Source organism: Ranitomeya imitator, chromosome 1, assembly GCF_032444005.1.
Source record: "Ranitomeya imitator isolate aRanImi1 chromosome 1, aRanImi1.pri, whole genome shotgun sequence".
Taxonomy (NCBI): Eukaryota; Metazoa; Chordata; class Amphibia; order Anura; family Dendrobatidae; genus Ranitomeya; species Ranitomeya imitator.
The window spans coordinates 1,176,427,850-1,176,451,091 of NC_091282.1; the positions used below are offsets into that span (position 1 = coordinate 1,176,427,850).

General features: G+C 44.3%; 1 protein-coding gene across 19 annotated transcripts in view; it reads left to right on the top strand.

Annotated features, from left to right (window-relative positions):
* The window catches only part of PROM1 (prominin 1), a 354,664-nt gene that overhangs the window by 157,524 nt on the left and 173,898 nt on the right, over nt 1–23,242 (top strand). For 13 of the 19 annotated variants that reach the window (XR_011317012.1, XR_011317013.1, XR_011317014.1 and 10 more), the window contains exon 8: nt 9,266–9,355. Coding sequence is in view for 14 of the 19 variants with exons in the window: in XM_069744703.1 (XP_069600804.1) it covers nt 9,266–9,355 (90 nt within the window). In the remaining 5 variants the exon portion in view is untranslated. Of the gene's footprint in view, nt 1–9,265; nt 9,356–21,120; nt 21,145–23,242 lie in introns of all 19 variants that reach the window. The other 6 variants (XM_069744702.1, XM_069744706.1, XM_069744709.1 and 3 more) reach the window with 1 other exon arrangement.

The following is a 23,242-nucleotide window of genomic DNA, read 5'->3' on the forward strand; positions in this document are numbered from 1 at the left end:
ACTCCTTTGCTTCTCAGAGCTTCCAGCAAAAGTTAATAGCAAGCTGGACAGAAAAAACAGAAAACAAACCAGAAGCACTTATCTAGCAGAGCAGCAGGCCCAAGGAAAGATGCAGTAGCTCAGATCCAACACTGGAACATTGACAAGGAGCAAGGAAGACAGACTCAGGTGGAGCTAAATAGCAAGGCAGCCAACGAGCTCACCAAAACACCTGAGGGAGGAAGCCCAGAGACTGCAATACCAGTTGTGACCACAGAAGTGAATTCAGCCACAGAATTCACAACAGGGACACAAGTGACGTAGATTTGCCTGCAACTGCCCCTCAACCAAGCACAACCGCAGATTTGACAACGGGAACTTTGGCCCACATGGCGGATTATGCCTTGCGTATCCTCAAAAGGGACACACGCATTACAAAAATGATGAACGATGACGATTACTGGTTGGCCTGCCTCCTTGATCCTCGCTATAAAGGCAAATTGCAAAATATTATGCCACATGAGAACTTGGAACTAATATTAGCAACAAAACAATCAACTCTTGTTGACCGTTTGCTTCTGGCATTCCCTGCACACAGCGCCCGTGATCGTTCTCACACGAGCTCCAGGGGCCAGCAGACCAGAGGTGTTAGAGGGGCAGAAATCAGAAGTGGCGTTGGCCAGAGGGGTTTTCTGACCAGGTTGTGGAGTGATTTTTCTATGACCGCAGACAGGACAGGTACTGCAGCATCAATTCAAAGTGACAGGAGACAACATTTGTCCAGTATGGTTACAAACTATTTTTCATCCCTTATCGACGTTCTCCCTCAACCGTCATTCCCATTTGATTACTGGGCATCCAAATTAGACACCTGGCCAGAATTGGCAGAATATGCATTGCAGGAGCTTGCTTGCCCGGCAGCTAGTGTCCTATCAGAAAGAGTATTCAGTGCTGCAGGTTCAATACTAACCGAAAAAAGGACTCGTCTGGCTACCCAAAATGTAGATGATCTAACCTTCATTAAAATGAACCACAACTGGATTTCAAAATCTTTTGCCCCACCCTGCCCGGCTGACACCTAGCTTTCCTATGAAAAGGTCTTGCCTGTGGACTATTCTGAATGACTTTTCCAATCTCGTAATTTTCTTCACCTGATTGTCCAGCATACGACATGTTTCCACCTCACGAAATGGCCAAACTCCCCACACGGGGCCGTGCTATCGACACTTTGCGCTTGGACCCTTGAGAGTGCTGTTTGTCTGAAGAGGTGGGTGTGGCCGCTTTTGGTCGACGGCACTGCCACTGGGTCCCTCATAGTACAATAAAGTGTCTCTGGCGGTGGTGGTGCGCACCCAACGTCAGACACACCGTTGTAATATGAGGGGCCCTGTGCCTGTACCGCCGGCCACAAGACAGTTCCCCCCCCCCAGCTCAAACAGTGCTCTACCACTAGCAAAATTATCTCTCACAGCTTCACCAATGTGTAGTCTAGGCGCTGACATCCTTCAATGCCTGGCACTGACAATACCATTGTTTTGACATTTTTGTTATGTTAGGCCTTCGAAGCCTGTCTGCGGTCCCTTCTTTCTACAACTACTACACTGACCAGGCCACTGCTGGCCGTGTTACCCTGGAACCAATTTAAAAGTGCCTACAGTCAGCCCAATTTTGTTATGTTAGGCCTTGGAAGCCTGTCTGCGGTCACTCCTTCCACTAGACTTCCACTGACCAGACCACTGGTGCCCGTGTACCCCTGGAACCAATTTAAAAGTGCCTACAGCCAGCCCAAGTTTGTTATGTTAGGCCTTGGAAGCCTGTCTGCGGTCACTCCTTCCACTAGACTTCCACTGACCAGACCACTGCTGCCCATGTACCCCTGGAACCAATTTAAAAGTGCCTACAGCCAGCCCAAGTTTGTTATGTTAGGCCTTGGAAGCCTGTCTGCGGTCACTCCTTCCACTAGACTTCCACTGACCAGACCACTGCTGCCCATGTACCCCTGGAACCAATTTAAAAGTGCCTACAGCCAGCCCAAGTTTGTTATGTTAGGCCTTGGAAGCCTGTCTGCGGTCACTCCTTCCACTAGACTTCCACTGACCAGACCACTGCTGCCCATGTACCCCTGGAACCAATTTAAAAGTGCCTACAGCCAGCCCAAGTTTGTTATGTTAGGCCTTGGAAGCCTGTCTGCGGTCACTCCTTCCACTAGACTTCCACTGACCAGACCACTGCTGCCCGTGTACCCCTGGAACCAATTTAAAAGTGCCTACAGCCAGCCCAAGTTTGTTATGTTAGGCCTTGGAAGCCTGTCTGCGGTCACTCCTTCCACTAGACTTCCACTGACCAGACCACTGCTGCCCATGTACCCCTGGAACCAATTTAAAAGTGCCTACAGCCAGCACAAGTTTGTTATGTTAGGCCTTGGAAGCCTGTCTGCGGTCACTCCTTCCACTAGACTTCCACTGACCAGACCACTGCTGCCCATGTACCCCTGGAACCAATTTAAAAGTGCCTACAGCCAGCCCAAGTTTGTTATGTTAGGCCTTGGAAGCCTGTCTGCGGTCACTCCTTCCACTAGACTTCCACTGACCAGACCACTGCTGCCCGTGTACCCCTGGAACCAATTTAAAAGTGCCTACAGCCAGCCCAAGTTTGTTATGTTAGGCCTTGGAAGCCTGTCTGCGGTCACTCCTTCCACTAGACTTCCACTGACCAGACCACTGCTGCCCATGTACCCCTGGAACCAATTTAAAAGTGCCTACAGCCAGCACAAGTTTGTTATGTTAGGCCTGGGAAGCCTGTCTGCGGTCACTCCTTCCACTAGACTTCCATTGACCAGACCACTGCTGCCCATGTACCCCTGGAACCAATTTAAAAGTGCCTACAGCCAGCCCAAGTTTGTTATGTTAGGCCTTGGAAGCCTGTCTGCGGTCACTCCTTCCACTAGACTTCCACTGACCAGACCACTGCTGCCCGTGTACCCCTGGAACCAATTTAAAAGTGCCTACAGCCAGCCCAAGTTTGTTATGTTAGGCCTTGGAAGCCTGTCTGCGGTCACTCCTTCCACTAGACTTCCACTGACCAGACCACTGCTGCCCATGTACCCCTGGAACCAATTTAAAAGTGCCTACAGCCAGCACAAGTTTGTTATGTTAGGCCTTGGAAGCCTGTCTGCGGTCACTCCTTCCACTAGACTTCCACTGACCAGACCACTGCTGCCCATGTACCCCTGGAACCAATTTAAAAGTGCCTACAGCCAGCCCAAGTTTGTTATGTTAGGCCTTGGAAGCCTGTCTGCGGTCACTCCTTCCACTAGACTTCCACTGACCAGACCACTGCTGCCCGTGTACCCCTGGAACCAATTTAAAAGTGCCTACAGCCAGCCCAAGTTTGTTATGTTAGGCCTTGGAAGCCTGTCTGCGGTCACTCCTTCCACTAGACTTCCACTGACCAGACCACTGCTGCCCATGTACCCCTGGAACCAATTTAAAAGTGCCTACAGCCAGCACAAGTTTGTTATGTTAGGCCTTGGAAGCCTGTCTGCGGTCACTCCTTCCACTAGACTTCCACTGACCAGACCACTGCTGCCCATGTACCCCTGGAACCAATTTAAAAGTGCCTACAGCCAGCCCAAGTTTGTTATGTTAGGCCTTGGAAGCCTGTCTGCGGTCACTCCTTCCACTAGACTTCCACTGATCAGACCACTGCTGCCCGTGTACCCCTGGAACCAATTTAAAAGTGCCTACAGCCAGCCCAAGTTTGTTATGTTAGGCCTTGGAAGCCTGTCTGCGGTCACTCCTTCCACTAGACTTCCACTGACCAGACCACTGCTGCCCGTGTACCCCTGGAACCAATTTAAAAGTGCCCACAGCCCTAATTTATTATGTTAGGCCTTGGAAGCCTGTCTGCGGTCACTCCTTCCACTAGACTTCCACTGACCAGACCACTGCTGCCCGTGTACCCCTGGAACCAATTTAAAAGTGCCTACAGCCAGCCCAAGTTTGTTATGTTAGGCCTTGGAAGCCTGTCTGCGGTCACTCCTTCCCCTAGACTTCCACTGACCAGACCACTGCTGCCCATGTACCCCTGGAACCAATTTAAAAGTGCCTACAGCCAGCCCAAGTTTGTTATGTTAGGCCTTGGAAGCCTGTCTGCGGTCACTCCTTCCACTAGACTTCCACTGACCATACACTGCTGCCCATGTACCCCTGGAACAAATTTAAAAGTGCCTACAGCCAGCCCAAGTTTGTTATGTTAGGCCTTCGAAGCCTGTCTGCGTCCCGTTCTTTCAACTACAACTACACTGACCAGGCCACTGATGGCCGTGTTCCCCTGGAACCAATTTTAACTTGCCTACAGCCAGCCCTATGTTATTATGTTAGGCCTTCGAAGCCTGTCTGCGTCCCGTTCTTTCAACTACAACTACACTGACCAGGCCACTGATGGCCGTGTTCCCCTGGAACCAATTTTAACTTGCCTACAGCCAGCCCAATGTTAGGCCTTTGATGCCTGTCTGCCGTCACTCCTTCCACTAGGCCTCCACTGACCTGTCTATTGCTGCCCGTGTACCCCTTGAACCAACCTAATAAAATATTTTAAAAATTAATTTGATTATAAAAAATAAGATCGTGTTGAGATTTCAAATGCAGACATTTTAACAATCAAAACAAACACACAACAAATATCTGGAACTGTACTACAAAGGTCCAACAGCTACAATTTCTTTCTCCTGCAAGAAGTTAACTGAAAGTTTTTTGGAGTTGTTAACACAGATATGGCATCCACCGAGTGTTGTCCTGTCGCATCTCCTTTAAATTATTTCCAATAAGATGTTAAACTATTAATTTAATAAAATCAATAATTAAAAAATTAATTGAGTAAGTCAAAAGCACATTGCAAATAAACATTAATTACAAATCAAGAAGCATGGCGCGTCCAAGGGTGAGTAGATACCGAATAAGAATATAATCACCCTCGGACGCGCAATGCTTATTTAAAACAGCCTTCCTTCCTAAGAATCAGCCCTTCCGTGGTGTAGAGAGAGGTTGTGTTACACTCCAAGGTGTTCCCCAGGTTGCCTTTCCTGAGCTTCGATCTTCCGGCTCTCGTTTAGTAGCTGTTGGAAACTACGCTGCATTAGGCCTACTAATTGTGTATGGGTGAAACAGTGGCGCATCTGCGGTCCCTCCTTCCACTAGGCCTCCTCTGACCTGTCTACTGCGGCCCGTGTACCCCTTGAACCAACCTAATAAAATATTTTAAAAATTAATTTGATTATAAAAAATAAGATCGTGTTGAGATCTCAAATGCAGACATTTTAACAATCAAAACAAACACACAACAAATATCTGGAACTGTACTACAAAGGTCCAACAGCTACAATTTCTTTCTCCTGCAAGAAGTTAACTGAAAGTTTTTTGGAGTTGTTAACACAGATATGGCATCCACCGAGTGTTGTCCTGTCGCGTCTCCTTTAAATTATTTCCAATAAGATGTTAAACTATTAATTTAATAAAATCAATAATTAAAAAATTAATTGAGTAAGTCAAAAGCACATTGCAAATAAACATTAATTACAAATCAAGAAGCATGGCGCGTCCAAGGGTGAGTAGATACCGAATAAGAATATAATCACCCTCGGACGCGCAATGCTTATTTAAAACAGCCTTCCTTCCTAAGAATCAGCCCTTCCGTGGTGTAGAGAGAGGTTGTGTTACACTCCAAGGTGTTCCCCAGGTTGCCTTTCCTGAGCTTCGATCTTCCGGCTCTCGTTTAGTAGCTGTTGGAAACTACGCTGCATTAGGCCTACTAATTGTGTATGGGTGAAACAGTGGCGCATCTGCGGTCCCTCCTTCCACTAGGCCTCCTCTGACCTGTCTACTGCGGCCCGTGTACCCCTTGAACCAACCTAATAAAATATTTTAAAAATTAATTTGATTATAAAAAATAAGATCGTGTTGAGATCTCAAATGCAGACATTTTAACAATCAAAACAAACACACAACAAATATCTGGAACTGTACTACAAAGGTCCAACAGCTACAATTTCTTTCTCCTGCAAGAAGTTAACTGAAAGTTTTTTGGAGTTGTTAACACAGATATGGCATCCACCGAGTGTTGTCCTGTCGCGTCTCCTTTAAATTATTTCCAATAAGATGTTAAACTATTAATTTAATAAAATCAATAATTAAAAAATTAATTGAGTAAGTCAAAAGCACATTGCAAATAAACATTAATTACAAATCAAGAAGCATGGCGCGTCCAAGGGTGAGTAGATACCGAATAAGAATATAATCACCCTCGGACGCGCAATGCTTATTTAAAACAGCCTTCCTTCCTAAGAATCAGCCCTTCCGTGGTGTAGAGAGAGGTTGTGTTACACTCCAAGGTGTTCCCCAGGTTGCCTTTCCTGAGCTTCGATCTTCCGGCTCTCGTTTAGTAGCTGTTGGAAACTACGCTGCATTAGGCCTACTAATTGTGTATGGGTGAAACAGTGGCGCATCTGCGGTCCCTCCTTCCACTAGGCCTCCTCTGACCTGTCTACTGCGGCCCGTGTACCCCTTGAACCAACCTAATAAAATATTTTAAAAATTAATTTGATTATAAAAAATAAGATCGTGTTGAGATCTCAAATGCAGACATTTTAACAATCAAAACAAACACACAACAAATATCTGGAACTGTACTACAAAGGTCCAACAGCTACAATTTCTTTCTCCTGCAAGAAGTTAACTGAAAGTTTTTTGGAGTTGTTAACACAGATATGGCATCCACCGAGTGTTGTCCTGTCGCGTCTCCTTTAAATTATTTCCAATAAGATGTTAAACTATTAATTTAATAAAATCAATAATTAAAAAATTAATTGAGTAAGTCAAAAGCACATTGCAAATAAACATTAATTACAAATCAAGAAGCATGGCGCGTCCAAGGGTGAGTAGATACCGAATAAGAATATAATCACCCTCGGACGCGCAATGCTTATTTACAACAGCCTTCCTTCCTAAGAATCAGCCCTTTCGTGGTGTAGAGAGAGGTTGTGTTACACTAAGGTGTTCCCCGGGTTGCCTTTCATGAGCTTCGATCTTCCGGCTCTCGTTTAGTAGTTGGTGGAAACTACGCTGCATTAGGCCTACAAATTTGGTATGGGGTGTAGAGACAGGTTGTGTTACACTCCAAGGTTTTCACCAGGTTGCCTTTCCTGAGCTTCGATCTTCATGCTCTCGTTTAGTAGTTGTAGAAAAGTACGCTGCATTAGGCCTACAAAATGGGTATGGGGTGGAGAGAGATGGTGTGTTACACTCCAAGGTGTTCCCCAGGTTGCCTTTCCTGAGCTTCGATCTTCATGCTCTCGTTTAGTAGGTGTCGGAAAGTAGGCTGCATTAGGCCTAAAAAATGGGGAATGGGGTGGAGAGAGATGGTGTGTTACACTCCAAGGTGTTCCCCAGGTTTCCTTGCCATTGCTTCGGTCTTCCGACTCTCGTTTAGTAGTTGTAGAAAAGTACACTGCATTAGGCCTAAAAAATGGGTATGGGGTGGAGAGAGATGGTGTGTTACACTCCAAGGTGTTCCCCAGGTTGCCTTTCCTGAGCTTCTATCTTCAGGCTCTCATTAAATTGTGGTTAAATGGAACAACTGCATTTGGCGTACTAGTTGGTTTGGGGCCTACTATCGGTGTCTGCCACTCCTTGCTGTTCTCCTGGTTTCCTGTCCTGAAATTCCATTTTCAGCCTCTCGTTAAGTAGTTGTTAATGTTAGACTGCATTTGGCCTACTTGTTGGGTTGGGGCCTACTATCGGTGTCTGCCACTCCTTGCTGTTCTCCTCCACTGAACAAAGCTGTGCCGCCTGTTTACTACGGTTGCCAATTTTGAACTGCATTTCGACTGCTTACTGATTTGGCCCTACTCTCTGTGTCAGCCTCTCATTCCAGTTGTCCTCCACTGCAATGCCCCCTGGTTATTCCTGTGTTACCAATTTTGAACTGCATTTAGCCCACTTTCTTCTTTGGGCCTATATCTGTGTTTCCACTTCATCGTGCCCATTGCCCAGCCAGTGATAGATGAGTCTGCTGGTACATTGACCCATAACGCAACATTCCCCGTGCACGCTACACAACAACATTGTGACCCTGCTGAAAGTCAGGTTGCTCTTCCCGCATACCATACCACCTTACACGGGGACAAAGAGGAAGGTGCAGATGAAAGTGCAGGTTCCTTCATCAGGTGGGGGGAGGAATACTAGTTGGCGACGTCACTGGCACAGGGCCTCTCATAGTACGCAAAAGTGTTGCTGCCGGTGGGAGGCGCCCCCGCCGTGCAAACACACCGCTGTACTTTGAGGGGCCCTGTGCCAGTGCCAATGCCAACGAGTGGGCCCCCCCTGCTTGCTCAGGTTCACAGCACTTGCAAAGTTGAAATACTTACCTCTCCCTGCTCCACTGCCGTGACGTGGTCCAGATTTCCTGGGCCCACTAATTACTTGAACCAGCCCTACCCCCCACAACTTTAGCCAAATGACCCCCAATTTCAAATGCCTTCCAATTATTATAAGGTAAATTACGCTTGACAAGCTTCATTAAGAAGAATGGATGGTATTGACATTAAAATGTGTACTCTAGGTGTTTTCCTGGCCCCCACTCACTGCCGACTATGCTGCCCCATTGACTTGCATTGGGTTTCGTGTTTCGGTCGATCCCGACTTTACGTCATAATCGGCCGATTTCACTCGACCCGACTTTGGACATAGTCGGGTTTCGCAAAACCCGGCTCGACTCTAAAAAGGTCAAGGTCGCTCAACTCTAGTGATGAGTGTGGAGGATGATGAGGAGTACACACCAATATAGTTTAGTCCTTAATATACTGATAAAAAAGGAGCTCCATCATCATCCATTATATCCATGGCTACTAGTCTTCATGATATGCATGTGATCAGGCCTGGACTGGCCCAACGGAGAACTGGAGAATCCTCCGGTGGGCCTCCATGCAGGAGTGGATCACCACCCTCTTATCTGAGCAGTACTTGGTGCAATACACTTGATTCACCATATACAGACAAAGACAGCATCTTATTAATTTAATAATCTACCCAGTTTATTGCTATAGAATTTTGTGAATGAGATTAAAGTCATATTTGCATGTAGCTGAAAAGTGGGGAGCTGGAGTTGATGTGTCTGGTAGCCCCCTGGCACCCCAGTCCGACACTGCATGTGATTATTGCAGACAGTTCTTTGTTATATACGGCCGAGTATATTACTTACTTGCTGGTTGTCTGAAAATGTCCTCTTTCAGATGTCGTGCCTTTGCTGGGTGAGCGTGTCCATGATCAGCTTGGGAAAGACGTCCGTCCTGCTTTAGATGGCGTTCTCAACATGGCAGGAGGTAATTACTGTTAAAGCATTAGTTCTATAATATTTGAGATGTCCGTTTGATAATGTACTTATTATTGAGGTTATGACGATGTTGCTATGATGGGGCTGGATGTGTAAATTGTTTTTCCCATTTGAAGGGAAAAAGGAGGGAGAGCGGCACTTCCAACGGATCAATAAAACAAGCCATAAAAAATACATACAAGGTTATACATGGATGCCTGTATGTCTTTTTTTATGGCTTGTTAAATAAAATCCTTGTTTTATCGATCCGCTGGAAGTGCCGCCCTCCCTCCTGTTTTCCTTCTGCTGTTGCTGTGAGACCTGGCACCCACCAGTTTTGCCTTCCATGGACTCCAATTCTTACAAGCATGGTAACCGCCAACTAACTGCTTTTCTGTTCTTCCCATTTGTTTGGGAAAATTTCATTGTTTGCCTCCCTGAAGATAAATTGCCCCTAATTTCTGGATTACAATTGGTTGGAATTGATCTCTGGCTGCTGGATTGGAGCCATAAAAACTGCCTCCTATCTGCCAATATCCGGTAGCTGGACTGGTGCAATGAGGATGTCGCGCCAGGCCAGCTAATCAAAACAAGAGCCGGATGTTGGGTGGTAGGTGGCGGTTCTCAGGAATCCCGTCAGATGGCCAGAGATTACAGTCTAGGCCTCTGGACTGGGTCCTGGGAATCGAATAGCACTAACTCTAGTCTTATTAGTTACCATAATTTTTTCTTAAAAACAATATGTGGTTGTTATGACTTATATACACATTAGGCGATCAACAGGATTCAGTGACTATATGTTATTGGGCATGAGCATAGTACGCTAATGTCTGAAGGAGGCTTTGGTTTATTAGGAGCTTATTTGCCACTCTGGGTCAATTGCAGAGGGTACGTGGAGCAATTAGGAGCTTACCCGATAGAGCCTGAAACTTGTAAATGGTATGGGACATATTTGAATGTAGTGTGTCGCTCCGAGTTAGGGAGGCCATATTGACTCTGTGTCTGTCCCAGGCTGAGGGAGCATTTTTGCCTCTTAGCGAAACAGTCAGGCAGCTCTGCCTATGTGAGAGTATTAAGTGGTTATTCCAAAAATAATAATGTGGTCTCCGTTTTCTGGACTTGCAGAATTAATCGTGTGCCAATACAGACTATTTTTACATTTGCACTGATTTGCAGCTATCATTACCCCTAATAATGACCCCCCAAGGGTTCACTTCACTCTCCATTGTTACTGGATCCATCTTTCGGTAGCTCTAATGATGCTGTCCAATAAAACATCCAACAGACGGATTGTAGCACAGGTCAGCTTTGTTATGCTGAAGATCTCACTGATAGCTGCTGTATTTGCACCCAATGACCTTAATTCATTAAAACTCATGCACCTATGTCTAATAAAACATCCCCCAGATCCCCTCATGCCATCCTCGTTGCCCTGATAGCTGTGTTGTGGCACAGCTCAGCTATTCTATGCTCAGGTCTGCTACACATGTAAAGGAGAGCATGATCATGCCCTGATGATTTTCTTCAGCAACCAATGAAATGTGTAGTTTATAAATAATAATTTTGGTTAAATAGTGGGTCACAGTCACTACATTCAAATGTATCTATCTCTATCGGGAAGTATACAGGAGAGTAGAGGGAGAGACCTGCAGCACTGAGAAAAAGCAGGCTGCTGCAGGGAAATGTAGTTTTAGCAGATAAGAGTAGGATTGCCCATTCAGTTCTGTGAATCTGGATGCACAGAGAGGCCGAAGGATATACACATTACCAGTCCAACCGATGCTGGCGGTAAGACTATGAGTTTACGTGACCGCAGGAATGTGATTTACATACTTTCGGCCACATTCCAACTAGACGTGCTCAACCTCACTCAGTACAAGTGAATCGTACGAGGTTAAGCATGTCTAGTCAGCATGTGACCTCATGTATACAAATTACATACTTGCTGTTACATGACTCCCTGCTATCGTCGCTGGCACTGGAGAATGTGACGGCGTGCAATGCGCACACTGTGAGGATTCAACAGTCTGCAGACACATAGAGCGACTGCAGACTTTCATACCAAACCTCAACGACTCCTTTAACAATAGTAGAGGTATTGAGCTTTGTAAAACATATTGCCAGTGTGAGAATAACATTTTATAGGGATTCTCACAATTAATACTTGCTGCTCGATCCATGGACGGCATGTTTCAGACTCTAACTTCCTGATTTCGGTATGTTTGACTTTGAGTCACTGTGCAGATCTATTCGCAGGTTTCTCCCTGCGTGCGTGTAGACAGAGAGACCCGTCAGTCACTGGCAGGGGGTGGGGAGAAGCCTTTCCGCCTAGTCTCATGTGCGGCTCAGTTGCAGGCAGCTTTTAAAGATGTTTTCCTCTGAAATGTTGCAAAATTTCAAAGTCAAACATTCCTGACTAAAATCTTACGAACAGCTCACAATAATTGCTGCCAACAATTATCATTGATGCAACGCTAGGGCTGAGTCTTAGTCCCAAGTTAGTGAAGGAAGGCCCAGCCACATCTCTGAACATAAGAAAAGTGCTATGCACGTGGTTGTGGAACCACTGTGCCACAGTCTGGGGAGAGCCTGGAGGGGCGTAATTAAGCGAACATCTGACTCTTCGCTAGAGCCCCTGATGGTGGAGTTAGACTTGGATCCAGATGAACGCCAGGGGCTACTCCAAGAAGGACCCATGGACCCGTGGCAGCTGACCCCCAATAAGGGACAGAGAAGCTGGACTGGCAGGAACTGGTTGGCGGGATGGTATGGCTGGAAGACCGCTGTTGGATCGGGCACAAGGAGGTCTTGTACAAGGACACGGGACGGCAACAGGTACAAGATTACAGATACAGGTTCACAGGTGCAGGTTCACACTGGGCAGGTGAGGTTAGTGGCACAGGTGCGGGTTAGATGGATCAGGATCAGAACTAGACTCAGGCAGGGCGGATTTGGGAATGAGTTCAACAGGATGGACTGGAACAGGAGTAGATAGGACAAACAGGATCAGAGAGCATGGGTACAAGGACCTAACAACGTGCTAGTAGGATACACACTGAAGCAGTAAAGTTGCTAAGGCACCTCCCAATAGGGGAGGATGCCTTATATACTAAACGTCTCCCAGCCATTGGCTGTGGACAATTTTAGCAATGCATGCACTGGCCGGGAGCGCGTGCACCCTAAGCACACTCTCAGAAGACCTGTGTGCCATGCATAGGTCCTGGGAGGGAGCAGAAACTGAGAGAGAGTGGACATGTGAGTGCACAGGGTGGCGTCCCTGCAGGAGGGAGGACAAAAACACGTGCAGGGACGCCGGCACTGCTGTAACAAGAAGCCATTCATACTGTCCATAGATCTTCGCCTGTCATTGATCTGGGTGTTGTATCTTACTAAGTTAATATTACAATTTACAACAAAGGATCAAAGTATAAAAGTAGATATGAAACATTAGCGGCATTAAATCTATGTAAAGATTCTGGTTCTCTCAATGATACCAGGATTGTGTCATATTAATCAGTGTTATGTCAGGTTTTCATCCATGATGGCCGACCGTGCAGGATGTGTCCAAACAGGTCTGTGTAATCACACCTGATACAATTGAGTTAGGCCTCCAGGGCTCTTACAGTAAGAGTACAGCAAACACTTAGTTGTCCTATGGCAACATTATTAATTTTCGGATGATTTATCCCTGTCTTCTGTAAATTCTTGCTGAAATGCTCGGCGTTACTCATCTGTGCAGCATAATGTCACTGCAGAGGAATGTCGAACTCTGACTTCCCAGCACAGGTAATGAGATACAACCTATGAAACGAGTGGGAGTGGGGTATTAATCTCAACAGTGCCCTGCATTCCACAACCAATTTCTGCAAACATAAAGATCAAGATCAATTATTACTAGAGAATGGAAATGTCAGCCCTATTTTATTAATAAATAGTTACTCGAATTGTTAGGAAATATTGTGCACAGATCTGTTACCTAAAGAAAAGATGCACTTATTGTAATAAAATTTAAACTGAAGATCCACCCATAAACGACATGTTTTCATCTAGATTGGTCAAAATCTGGCACTGGCAAATTTACTTTTCTAAGGTGTTTCTGATACAGAGCTCAAAACCCTCTGCATAGACAAGATAACAACATTCTAACTACCTGTAGCCACCACTAGGGGGAGCTTAGGAGGTCACTGCATGCTGCTCAATAGCGACATAGTATAGAGCAGGCTCATGAGCTCCCTCTACTGGTGAGTATGGCATGAAGAATATTTTTATGAAATTCTGACACAGATTTGTTATAGTCTTGAACTTGTTTCTGGAGTAAAACTGGTTCTATTCAGTCAGTTTCTACAGTGCTTAAAAAAATAAAGGGAACACTAAAATACCACATCCTAGATATCACTGAATAAAATATTTCAGTTGTAAATCTTTATTCACTACATAGTGGAAAGCGTTGAGAACAATAAAATATAAAAATTTTAAATGTAAATCAAAATTAATATCTCACGGAGGCCTGGATTTGGAACGATACTCAAAATCAAAGTGGAAAATCAAATTACAGGCTGATCCAACTTCAGTGGAAATGCCTCAAAACAAGGAAATTATGCTCAGTAGTGTGTGTGGCCTCCACGTGCCTGTATGATCTCCCTACAACACCTGGGCATGCTCATGATGAGGCGATGGATGGTCTTCTGAGAGATCTCCTCCCAGACCTGGACTAAAGCATCTGCCAACCCCTGGACAGTCTGTGGTGCAACGTGTCATTGGTGGATGGTGCGAGACATGATGTACCAGATGTATTAAATCGGATTCAGGTCTGGGGAATGGGTGGGCTAGTCCATAGCTTCAATGCCTTCCTTTTGCAGGAGCTGCTGACACACTCCAGCCACATGAGGTCTGGAATTGTCCTGCATTGGGAGGAACTCGGGGCCAGCCGCACCAACATATGGCCTCACAAGGCATCTGAGGATCTCATCTCAGTACCTAATGGCAATCAAGCTACCTCTGGCGAGCACATGGAGGGCTGTGCGGCCCTGCAAAGAAATGCCACCCCACACCATTACTGACCCACTGCCAAACCGGTCATGCTGAAGGATGTTGCAGGCAGCAGATCGCTCTCCATGGTGTCTCCAGACTCTGTCGCGTCTGTCACATGTGCTCAGTGTGAACCTGCTTTCATCTGTGAAGAACACAGAGCGCCAGTGGTGAATTTTCCAATCCTGGTGTTCTGTGGCAAATGCCAAGCGTCCTGCATGATGTTAGGCTGTGAGCACAACCCCCATCTGTGGACATCAGGCACTCAGATCATCCTCATGGTGTCAGTTTCTAACCGTTTGTGCAGACACATGCACAATTGTGGCCTGCTGGAGGTCATTTTGCAGGGCTCTGGCAGTACTCTGTTATGATCCGGTGACCTTGGAGCAGCATGAAAACTTTCACTGGAGTAGGTGGTAACTATACTGACCGCAAATCCTGATCTTAACACCGCAACTACAAGTAGCCGTGGGGTGTACCTAACAAGACCTAGACACCTCGACACAGCCGGAGGACTAAATACCCCTAAAGATGGAAATAGGAATACTATCTTGCCTCAGAGCAGAACCCCAAAGGATAGGCACCCCCCACAAATATTGGCTGTGAGTAGGAGAGGAAAGACAAACACAGTCAGAAAACAGGATTTAGCACAAGAGGCCGCTCTAGCTAAAATAGGAAAGGATAGGACAGAGTTCTGTGCGGTCAGTATTAAAACCCTTCCAAAAATATCCACAGCAGATTATACAAAAATTCCTCCATCTAACTAAAGACGTGGAACGTATATCTGCAACTCCAGAGACTACTAAACTCAGAACAGGAATACAATCAAAAACAAGCACACTGCTTGTGTGCCATAGAAAAAGAAACAGACACTTATCTTTGCTGAATTGGCAGCTAAGCAGGAGAAGCCAGACAGCGATCCAACACTTCCCAAGAAACATTGACAACTGGCAAGGACTAATGAGGCCTGCAAACCTAAATACTCCAGTCAGAACTGCAATCAGTAGATACACCTGTCCAGGACTGCAGCCCAGAGACAACTGCATTACTACCTACAACCACCGGAGGGAGCCCAAAAGCAGAATTCACAACAGTACTCCTCCTGTTCCTCCTTGCACAAAGGCTGAGGTAGTGGTCCTGCCGCTGGGTTGTTGCCTCCTACGGACCCTCCACGTCTCCTGGTGTACTGGCCTGTCTCCTGGTAGCGCCTCCAGCCTCTGGACACTATGCTGACAGACAGAGCAAACCTTCTTGCCACAGCTTGCATTGAAGTGCCATCCTGGATGAGCTGCACTACCTGAGCCACTTGTGTGGGTTGTAGACTCCGTCTCATGCTACCACGAGTGTGAAAGCACAACCAACATTCAAAAGTGACCAAAACATCAGCAAGAAAGCTGATGTACCAGCAGTACCAATGTACTGAGACATGGTCTGTGGTCCCCACCTGCAGAATCACTCCTTTATTGATGGTGTCTTGATAATTGCCAATAATTTCCATCTGTTGTCTATTCCATTTGCACAACAGCATGTGAAATTGATTGTCAATCAGTGTTGCTTCCTAAGTGGACAGTTTGATTTCACAGAAGTTTGATTTACTTGGAGTTATATTCTGTTGTTTGTGTTCCCTTTATTTTTTTGAGCAGTGTATTTGCAGTTTATTCATTATTTAATTTGTGACATTTTTCAGATTACTTTATTTGTTTTTTATTTGATCATTGTGGGTGTGGTTTTACTTTTGTGCATCTGAAGACTAAACTGCAACATTTTTAAAGGTCATGTGACTTTAGCTTTAAAAAAGAGTAAAAAGGTAAAAGACCAAAAAACAAAAATGGCTTCGAACCACGAGTGCCATTTTGAAGAATTTGGCACAAGAAATGCCAACAATTACCACAAGTTAAAAAAAAAAGCTCACTTAAATAAAAAAAAAAAGGAAATGATGAATTGGGTTCTATGGATATCACAAAAATAGAGCTCCAAACGCGATGAGATATTATAGGAATGAAGCTCGCATAGAGTTTTTACCTGTAAATGGCATGACTATAAAAGGTAGGTAAAATTTATCTACAACCTCAATTCCCCCAAAATTGTGACACTCTGTGAAATTTAAAGAAAACTATAATACAATAATTTGGAAATCTCTTAGACCCACATACTATATACAGCAGAATATAGAAGACAGACCAGAGGATGAAATTTAGACATTTTTCAATTTTATTTGAAAATAAAATAAAAAAAACTAATTTACAAGTTGATGTCAGCAACACAGCTCAAAATAGTTGGGACCGGACCATATCTACCATTTGTTTCTCAATACAACAGTCTATAAACGTCTGTGACGAGAGGAGACAATTGCGACAATTTTGGGAGATGAATGATGTCTCATTCTTGTCAAATGTAGGATCCTTGCTCGTCTTTGTCGGAATTTTCGTTTTATAATTCACCAAATGTTTTCTACCGGTGACCGGTCCGGACTGCAGGCGGCCAGTTCATCATCCGAACTCTTCTTCTGCTAAACCATGTGGTTGTGATGGAGGCAGTATGTGGTTTAGCATTGTCTTGTGGAAATATACAGGGCCTTACCTGAAGTTAGACGCTATCTGGATGGGAGACATTCATATAGTCCTCGGCACTCATTGACCTTTCAAGATGTGTAAGCTGCCTATGCCATAGGCACTAATAGTTTCTGAGTTTTTAAGGTGGAAGGTAGACATAAGTCCGTATTGAGTTCAACTCACATCTTGATCCAGAGGAAGGCAAAACCCCCATGGGGCAGACATTGATAGCTCCATATTAGAGGAAACATTCCTTCTAGACTCCACATATAACAATCAGACTAGTTCCCAGTGTAACAGGCCAAATTAACCTCTGTCCAGATTAAACCAATATATATAGTATAGTTTGGCCCAGGCCAGAGCATACCTCTGGGGGTAAACTGTCCTAGGCCAAACTACACCCCGGGGTGTAAAATAGCCTAAGCCAATCTATACCCGGGGGTGTAAAATAGGCTAGGCCAAGCTACACCCAGGGGTGTAAAATAGCCTAAGCCACACTATACTCGAGGGTGTAAAATAGCCTAAGCCAAACTATACCCGGGGGTGTAAAATAGCCTAAGCCAAACTATACTCGGGGGTGTAAAATAGCCTAGGCCAAGCTATACCCGAGGGTGTAAAATAGCCTAGGCCAAACTAAACCCGGGGGTTTAAAATAGCCTAAGCCACACTATACCCGAGGGTGTAAAATAGCCTAAGCCAAACTATACCCGGGGGTGTAAAATAGCCTAAGCCAAACTATACCCGGGGGTGTAAAATAACCTAAGCCACACTATACCCGAGGGTGTAAAATAGCCTAAGCCAAACTATACCCGGGGGTGTAAAATAGCCTAAGCCAAACTATACCCGGGGGTGTAAAATAGCCTAGGCCAAGCTATACCCGAGGGTGTAAAATAGCCTAGGCCAAGCTATAGCCCTCCAGGCTACAATATATCCCACTATTTTATGAGCCCCGGTAAATGAGATAGAATTTAGATGCCATTTTTTAATAACTTAAAACTGACTTCCCCATAATGGGAAGGTACGGTATTTGTGTTGATAATCACATGGCGAGGATTGATCTTACAATACCATGTGACTGGTAACGGACAGCAGTCATTACATCTGACATTACACTGGTGTCCAGTAAGATAAATGCTTTTACCTTAGAACGCAATTGTAACTTGATCTTTTCACGTCACTGGTTTCCTCACCCGGTCTTTGGTTGTAAAGTGTGCAGATCTCTTTCTATCATCCTCAGACACACAGCTGCTTTTAATATGCAACTACTGAGAAGTGCGGTAGATTCTTTACCTCATTATATCTTTGTGGAAGTCTAATATTTTTACTGACTGAAGTTTTTCTGGTGCAAGTAATAAGTTTGTGTTTTTTAACTCAACTCAACGCTGCAGATGTCAATGTCGTATAATCTGACATGAGGGGGTATGAAATGGTCTAGACCAATTTATCCTCCGAAGTATAAATAGGCCTAGGCCATAACATACCTTGGATATAATCAAGTCTAGGCCACTTTAACCCCGGATATTGTCTGGACTCCGGGTATACTATGACCTGTTACACCTGGATCAACGCCCCATCACACGATCTAGTGCTCATAACCTGAAATATTATATTATATTAACCTGAAAATTGATCCTTCAACTGTTTTTCATTTCAACTACTTACTTTTCCAGCTTTTTGTTAAACCTGTCCCAACTTTTCTGAGATGTGTTGCTGCCGTCAATTTCTTAATCGGTTAATTTTTTCAAATAAAATAGATCAGGAGGTGAATGTTGGACACTTTTCCATGTTTTGTTGTGAAAACTGTTGTGAATTCCGCTCTTGGGCTCCCTCCGGTGGTTGTAAGTAGCATTTTTGTGAGTTCTGCTCTTGGGCTCCCTCCTGTGGTTTTGAGTGGTATGGCTGCTTCTTGGATTTAGCTTCAGCAGCTGTTTTCACTGATCGTCTTTCTGGCTCGGCTATATTAGTCTGGCCTTATCCCTCATTCAATGCCAGTTGTCAATTGTTCTTGCCTGGAGTCATTGCTCTTAGGATTTTCCTGACACTCTGACCAGTTCAGCAAAAGCTAAGTCCTTGCTTGTCCTTTTGCAGTTCTCTTGTTGTGGACTTTGTTGTTCAGCACTTTCTATGTTTTGTTCATTTGTCCAGCTTATCAGTATGGATCTATTCAGCTAGGCTGGAAGCTCTGGGCAGCAGAGTTTGCCCTCCACACCTTTAGTCAGGTGTGGAGATTTTTGCATTCCTCTGCGGTGGACTTTTTCTAGTTTTTACTACTGACCGCACAGCGTTCTGTCCTGTACTATTTCTATCTAGCTAGAAGTGGCCTCCTGTGCTTAATCTTGTTTCATACTACGTATGTCATTTCCTTCTCCTCTCACAGTCATTACTTGTGGGGGGCTAATCTATCCTTTGGGGATTTTCTCTGAGGCAAGATAGTTTTCCTGCTTCTATCTTTAGGGGTAGTTAGCTCTTAGGCTGTGACGAGATGCCTAGGCAGAGTTAGGAGCATTCCACGGCTACTTCTAGTGTTGTGTCGAGCTTAGGGACTGCGGTCAGTATAGTTGCCACCTGCTCAGAGCTAGACGCATGTCGCTCCTTAATCACCAGACCATAACAGAAAACAATATGGCTATGAGAGATTTCCAAATCATTGCGTTCCTGTTTTCTATACAATTTATACAGTGTCACAACTTTTTAAGAATTGGGGCTGTAATATACTTTGTTTTTTTATGTCTATAACTCTATTGTTCCCATTTGCCTATACAGTAACATACTAAAATCTGTGATCCAAGGAGTAATGTTTTACCTTGTGGAGAGTGGCATGCCAAGCCTGGCATGCCAATCTGAGGAGACTTTTAAACCTTGCAATGCTCCTCTGGGAAATTAAATATGCAAATTGTCACATGACAAGCCTTGCCACATGACTTATGATAAAAGCCCAACCAGAATCTCAATTTGCAGTCACTGTGTTTCAGGGTGCTTAACCTTCATCAGTGTAAAGCAAGAGATCTGAGCTGTTTCTGACCAGGATCCAAAGGGTAATGTTTCTCCTTGTGGTCTGGCTGTTATCCTATGTCATATGATAAGGCTCGTTAAAGGGTCGATATTGACTTTTAGGACTGTTACTTCCAATAGGTGACACTAGAGTTCTAGTCTTCTTCCTCTCTGAAGAGGCTGTTTGCATATTTAAATTCCCAGAGGAGCATTGCAAGGCTTAAAAGTCTCCTCACATTGGCATGCCACTCCTCACAAGGAGAAACGTTACCCCTTGGATCCCGGTCAGGAGCCTCTCATACAGCCAAACCAAATCTCATACTTTTCACTTATAAGGGACAGCACCACAAAACACTTTGTCTTCAAATTGAGATTCTGGTTTGCCTAACTCATGTGACAAAGCTCGTTAAAGGGTCGATAATAACATTTAGAATTGCTTCTTCCAATAGGTGGCGCTAGAGTTCTCGTCCTCTTCCTCTCTGAAGAGACTTTTTGCATTCTACAATCTGTGTAATGTTTGATCCCATAGTCATCTGTCCTCTATTTCGGCTTTGACGGAAAACTGAAAAGCTGCAGACTTTTAGCATCTGCTGATTGGCTGCAGTGGTCACATGATATAACTATGTAATTTGACTACCGGGAAATTTGACTCAGACATCAGAAAATCAACTCCGGTGGTAAAGGTACCATAAGTTTTTTTTCTTTCTGATGGGGAATTTAGCTTTTACAAGGGGTCTTCCTGTGGTATGCAACACCTTTTAATAAGAATTAGAGGACAGATGTCAAAAATTATGACTCCTGGATCCAACTGCACATGTTTGCTTTAGATCTGGAACCCTAGAAAGACGTCAATTTGCCTAAGTGCTGTATACACAAAACAATAAGATGTTATGTATAAGGGTTATGTGTTACGCATATTGTATGTTGCAGTTCAGCCACTTTATGTATGAAGGCAGTTAGTCATATGTAAAAGTCAAGTATAAAGCATAGAAAACATCCTATAAAATTATTATTGTGCATGTTAAGGGTTTAATAAGGCTTTTTATAAATACTCTGTGACATTGTGTATTAAAACCGTTAATGCTCAAATCATTTTCATTCATTCTCATGGTCTTTTTTATGTCTTGTTGTGATTTGTTTCATTGTCATTTTTTTGTTGCATATTTTATTTTCACGTCTGTTCGTGTTTTGTCTTAACTTGAAGTCAAAGTGGAAAGGGCAATTAAAGGTAAAAAAAAACCTGTGAAAAATCTGTGCTGTGCAGTGATTGTTCCATATATACCTAGCTGTGCCGTGTGTAGTCTTGTATTTCTACTTGGTTCCACTGACTAAACAGACCCTAAATATGACAAAGAAAAATGACGGCACTCGAGAGCATTGGAGGCAAACGACCTCCATGTTAGAGGTGTAGTCATAAGGTGTGCGGTGGAAGAAGTCACACCTAGACCCCAGATGTGTAAGGGAATCCCTCTGCCACAAGTGTAGACGTTAGGATCATAAATGGTGCTTGATGGGTGGGAGGCCTCTTACATTGGGCCCTAATGATTTTATTGCAGAAAGTGACCGTCTCTAGCCACAACTCTCTATCTATCTAAATCAATCCAAAAAAAATGGAGGCAGCACACCAGTAGATTGAAAATCACGTGCAGTTTAATTACCCATGTGGCCAAAGCTTTCTCCACCAGCTTTGCACATCTAGAGGCTGAAAATGTTTTCCCATTTTTCTTTGTAAGCTAGCTCTCTCTCAGTGAGATTGGATGGAGGCGTCTGTGAACAGCAAATTTCTCAATGCAATGCAGATTCTCAATGGGATTTAGGTCTGGACTGTGACCGGGACATTCACACACATGGATATGCTTTGGTCTAAACCATTCCATTGTAGCTCTGGCAGTTTGTTTAGGGTTGTTGTCCTGTTGTAAGGTGAACTTACGCCCCAATCTCAAGTTGTTTGCAGTCTTTAACAGGTTTTCCACCAGCATTGTCCTGTATCTAGCTCAATCCATGTCCCCATCAATTCTGGTGCTTATACACAGTGCTTGAAAAAGTATTCATACCCAGTGAACTTTTCCACATTTTTTCACGCGACACTCAAAAACTTAAGGCTATGTGCACACGGTGCGGATTTTGCTGCGGATCTGCAGATTCGCAGCTGTTTTCCATGAGTTTACAGTACCATGTAAACCTATGGAAAACAAAAAACACAGCCTGTGCTGCGGAAAAAAAGGCGCGGAAACACTGTGGTTTACATTCCGCAGCATGTCAATTCTTTGTGCGGAATCCGCAGCGGTTTACACCTGCTCCTCAATAGGAAACCGCAGGTGTAAAACAACAAGTGGAATCCGCACAAAAACTGCAATAAATCTGCGGTAATTATGCAGTGAATCCGCAGGTAATCCGCAGTGCGCTTTACCTGCGGATTTTCAAAAACAGGTGCGGAAAAATCCACAGCGATCCCACCTACGTGTGCACATACCCTAAATGTTGGGATTTTATATAATACCAACATAAAGTAGCTAGTATTTGGAAAGTGAAAATGCTGAAATTTTTGCCAATTTTTCTTTACAAACTAGCTCTAGATCAGTGAGATTGTATGGAGACATCTGTGAACAGCAATTGTCAAGTCTTACCACGGGTTCTCAATGGAAAAAGAATAAAAACACACCGGCGCTCCCAAAGAGTGTTGATAATAATAGGTCAAAGCTGCTGCTGCCTAGACAGCTACTGTGCTAAGTCTGTCATATGTCAAAAGAAAAAGAAATGATAAAAATTAGGTCACCGCGCTAACCAAATGAAAGCTGGTTCACTAGGCAAGCTCGACCAATAACGTGCCTGGGTAATCCTTAGAGTACTGGTATATCAACAATTGAATAGCCAATCTAAATTGATGGTGATAATGATAATATGCCCAGATGAGTGATGCAATAACGAGTGAATATCTAAATGATGGTTACACTTTTTTTTTTTAAGTTTAACCATCATTTAGATATTCACTCATTATTGCATCACTCATCTGGGCATATTATCATTATCACCGGTGACTGCTAGGAAGTGTTTAATTATCATTTGGCATTGTGATATTCCATACATGTCCAGTATCATTGGTGACTGTCAGAAAGCGCTCAAATCTTCACCCAGATTGGTCTTCTACACATACTTTCAGCACTGGCTGTCACCATCAATTTAGATTGGCTATTCAATTGTTGATATACCAGTACTCTAAGGTTTACCCAGGCACGTTATTGGTCGAGCTTGCCTAGTGAACCATCTTTCATTTGGTTAGCGCGGTGACCTAGGTTCTCAATGGGATTTCAGGCACATGAATATTC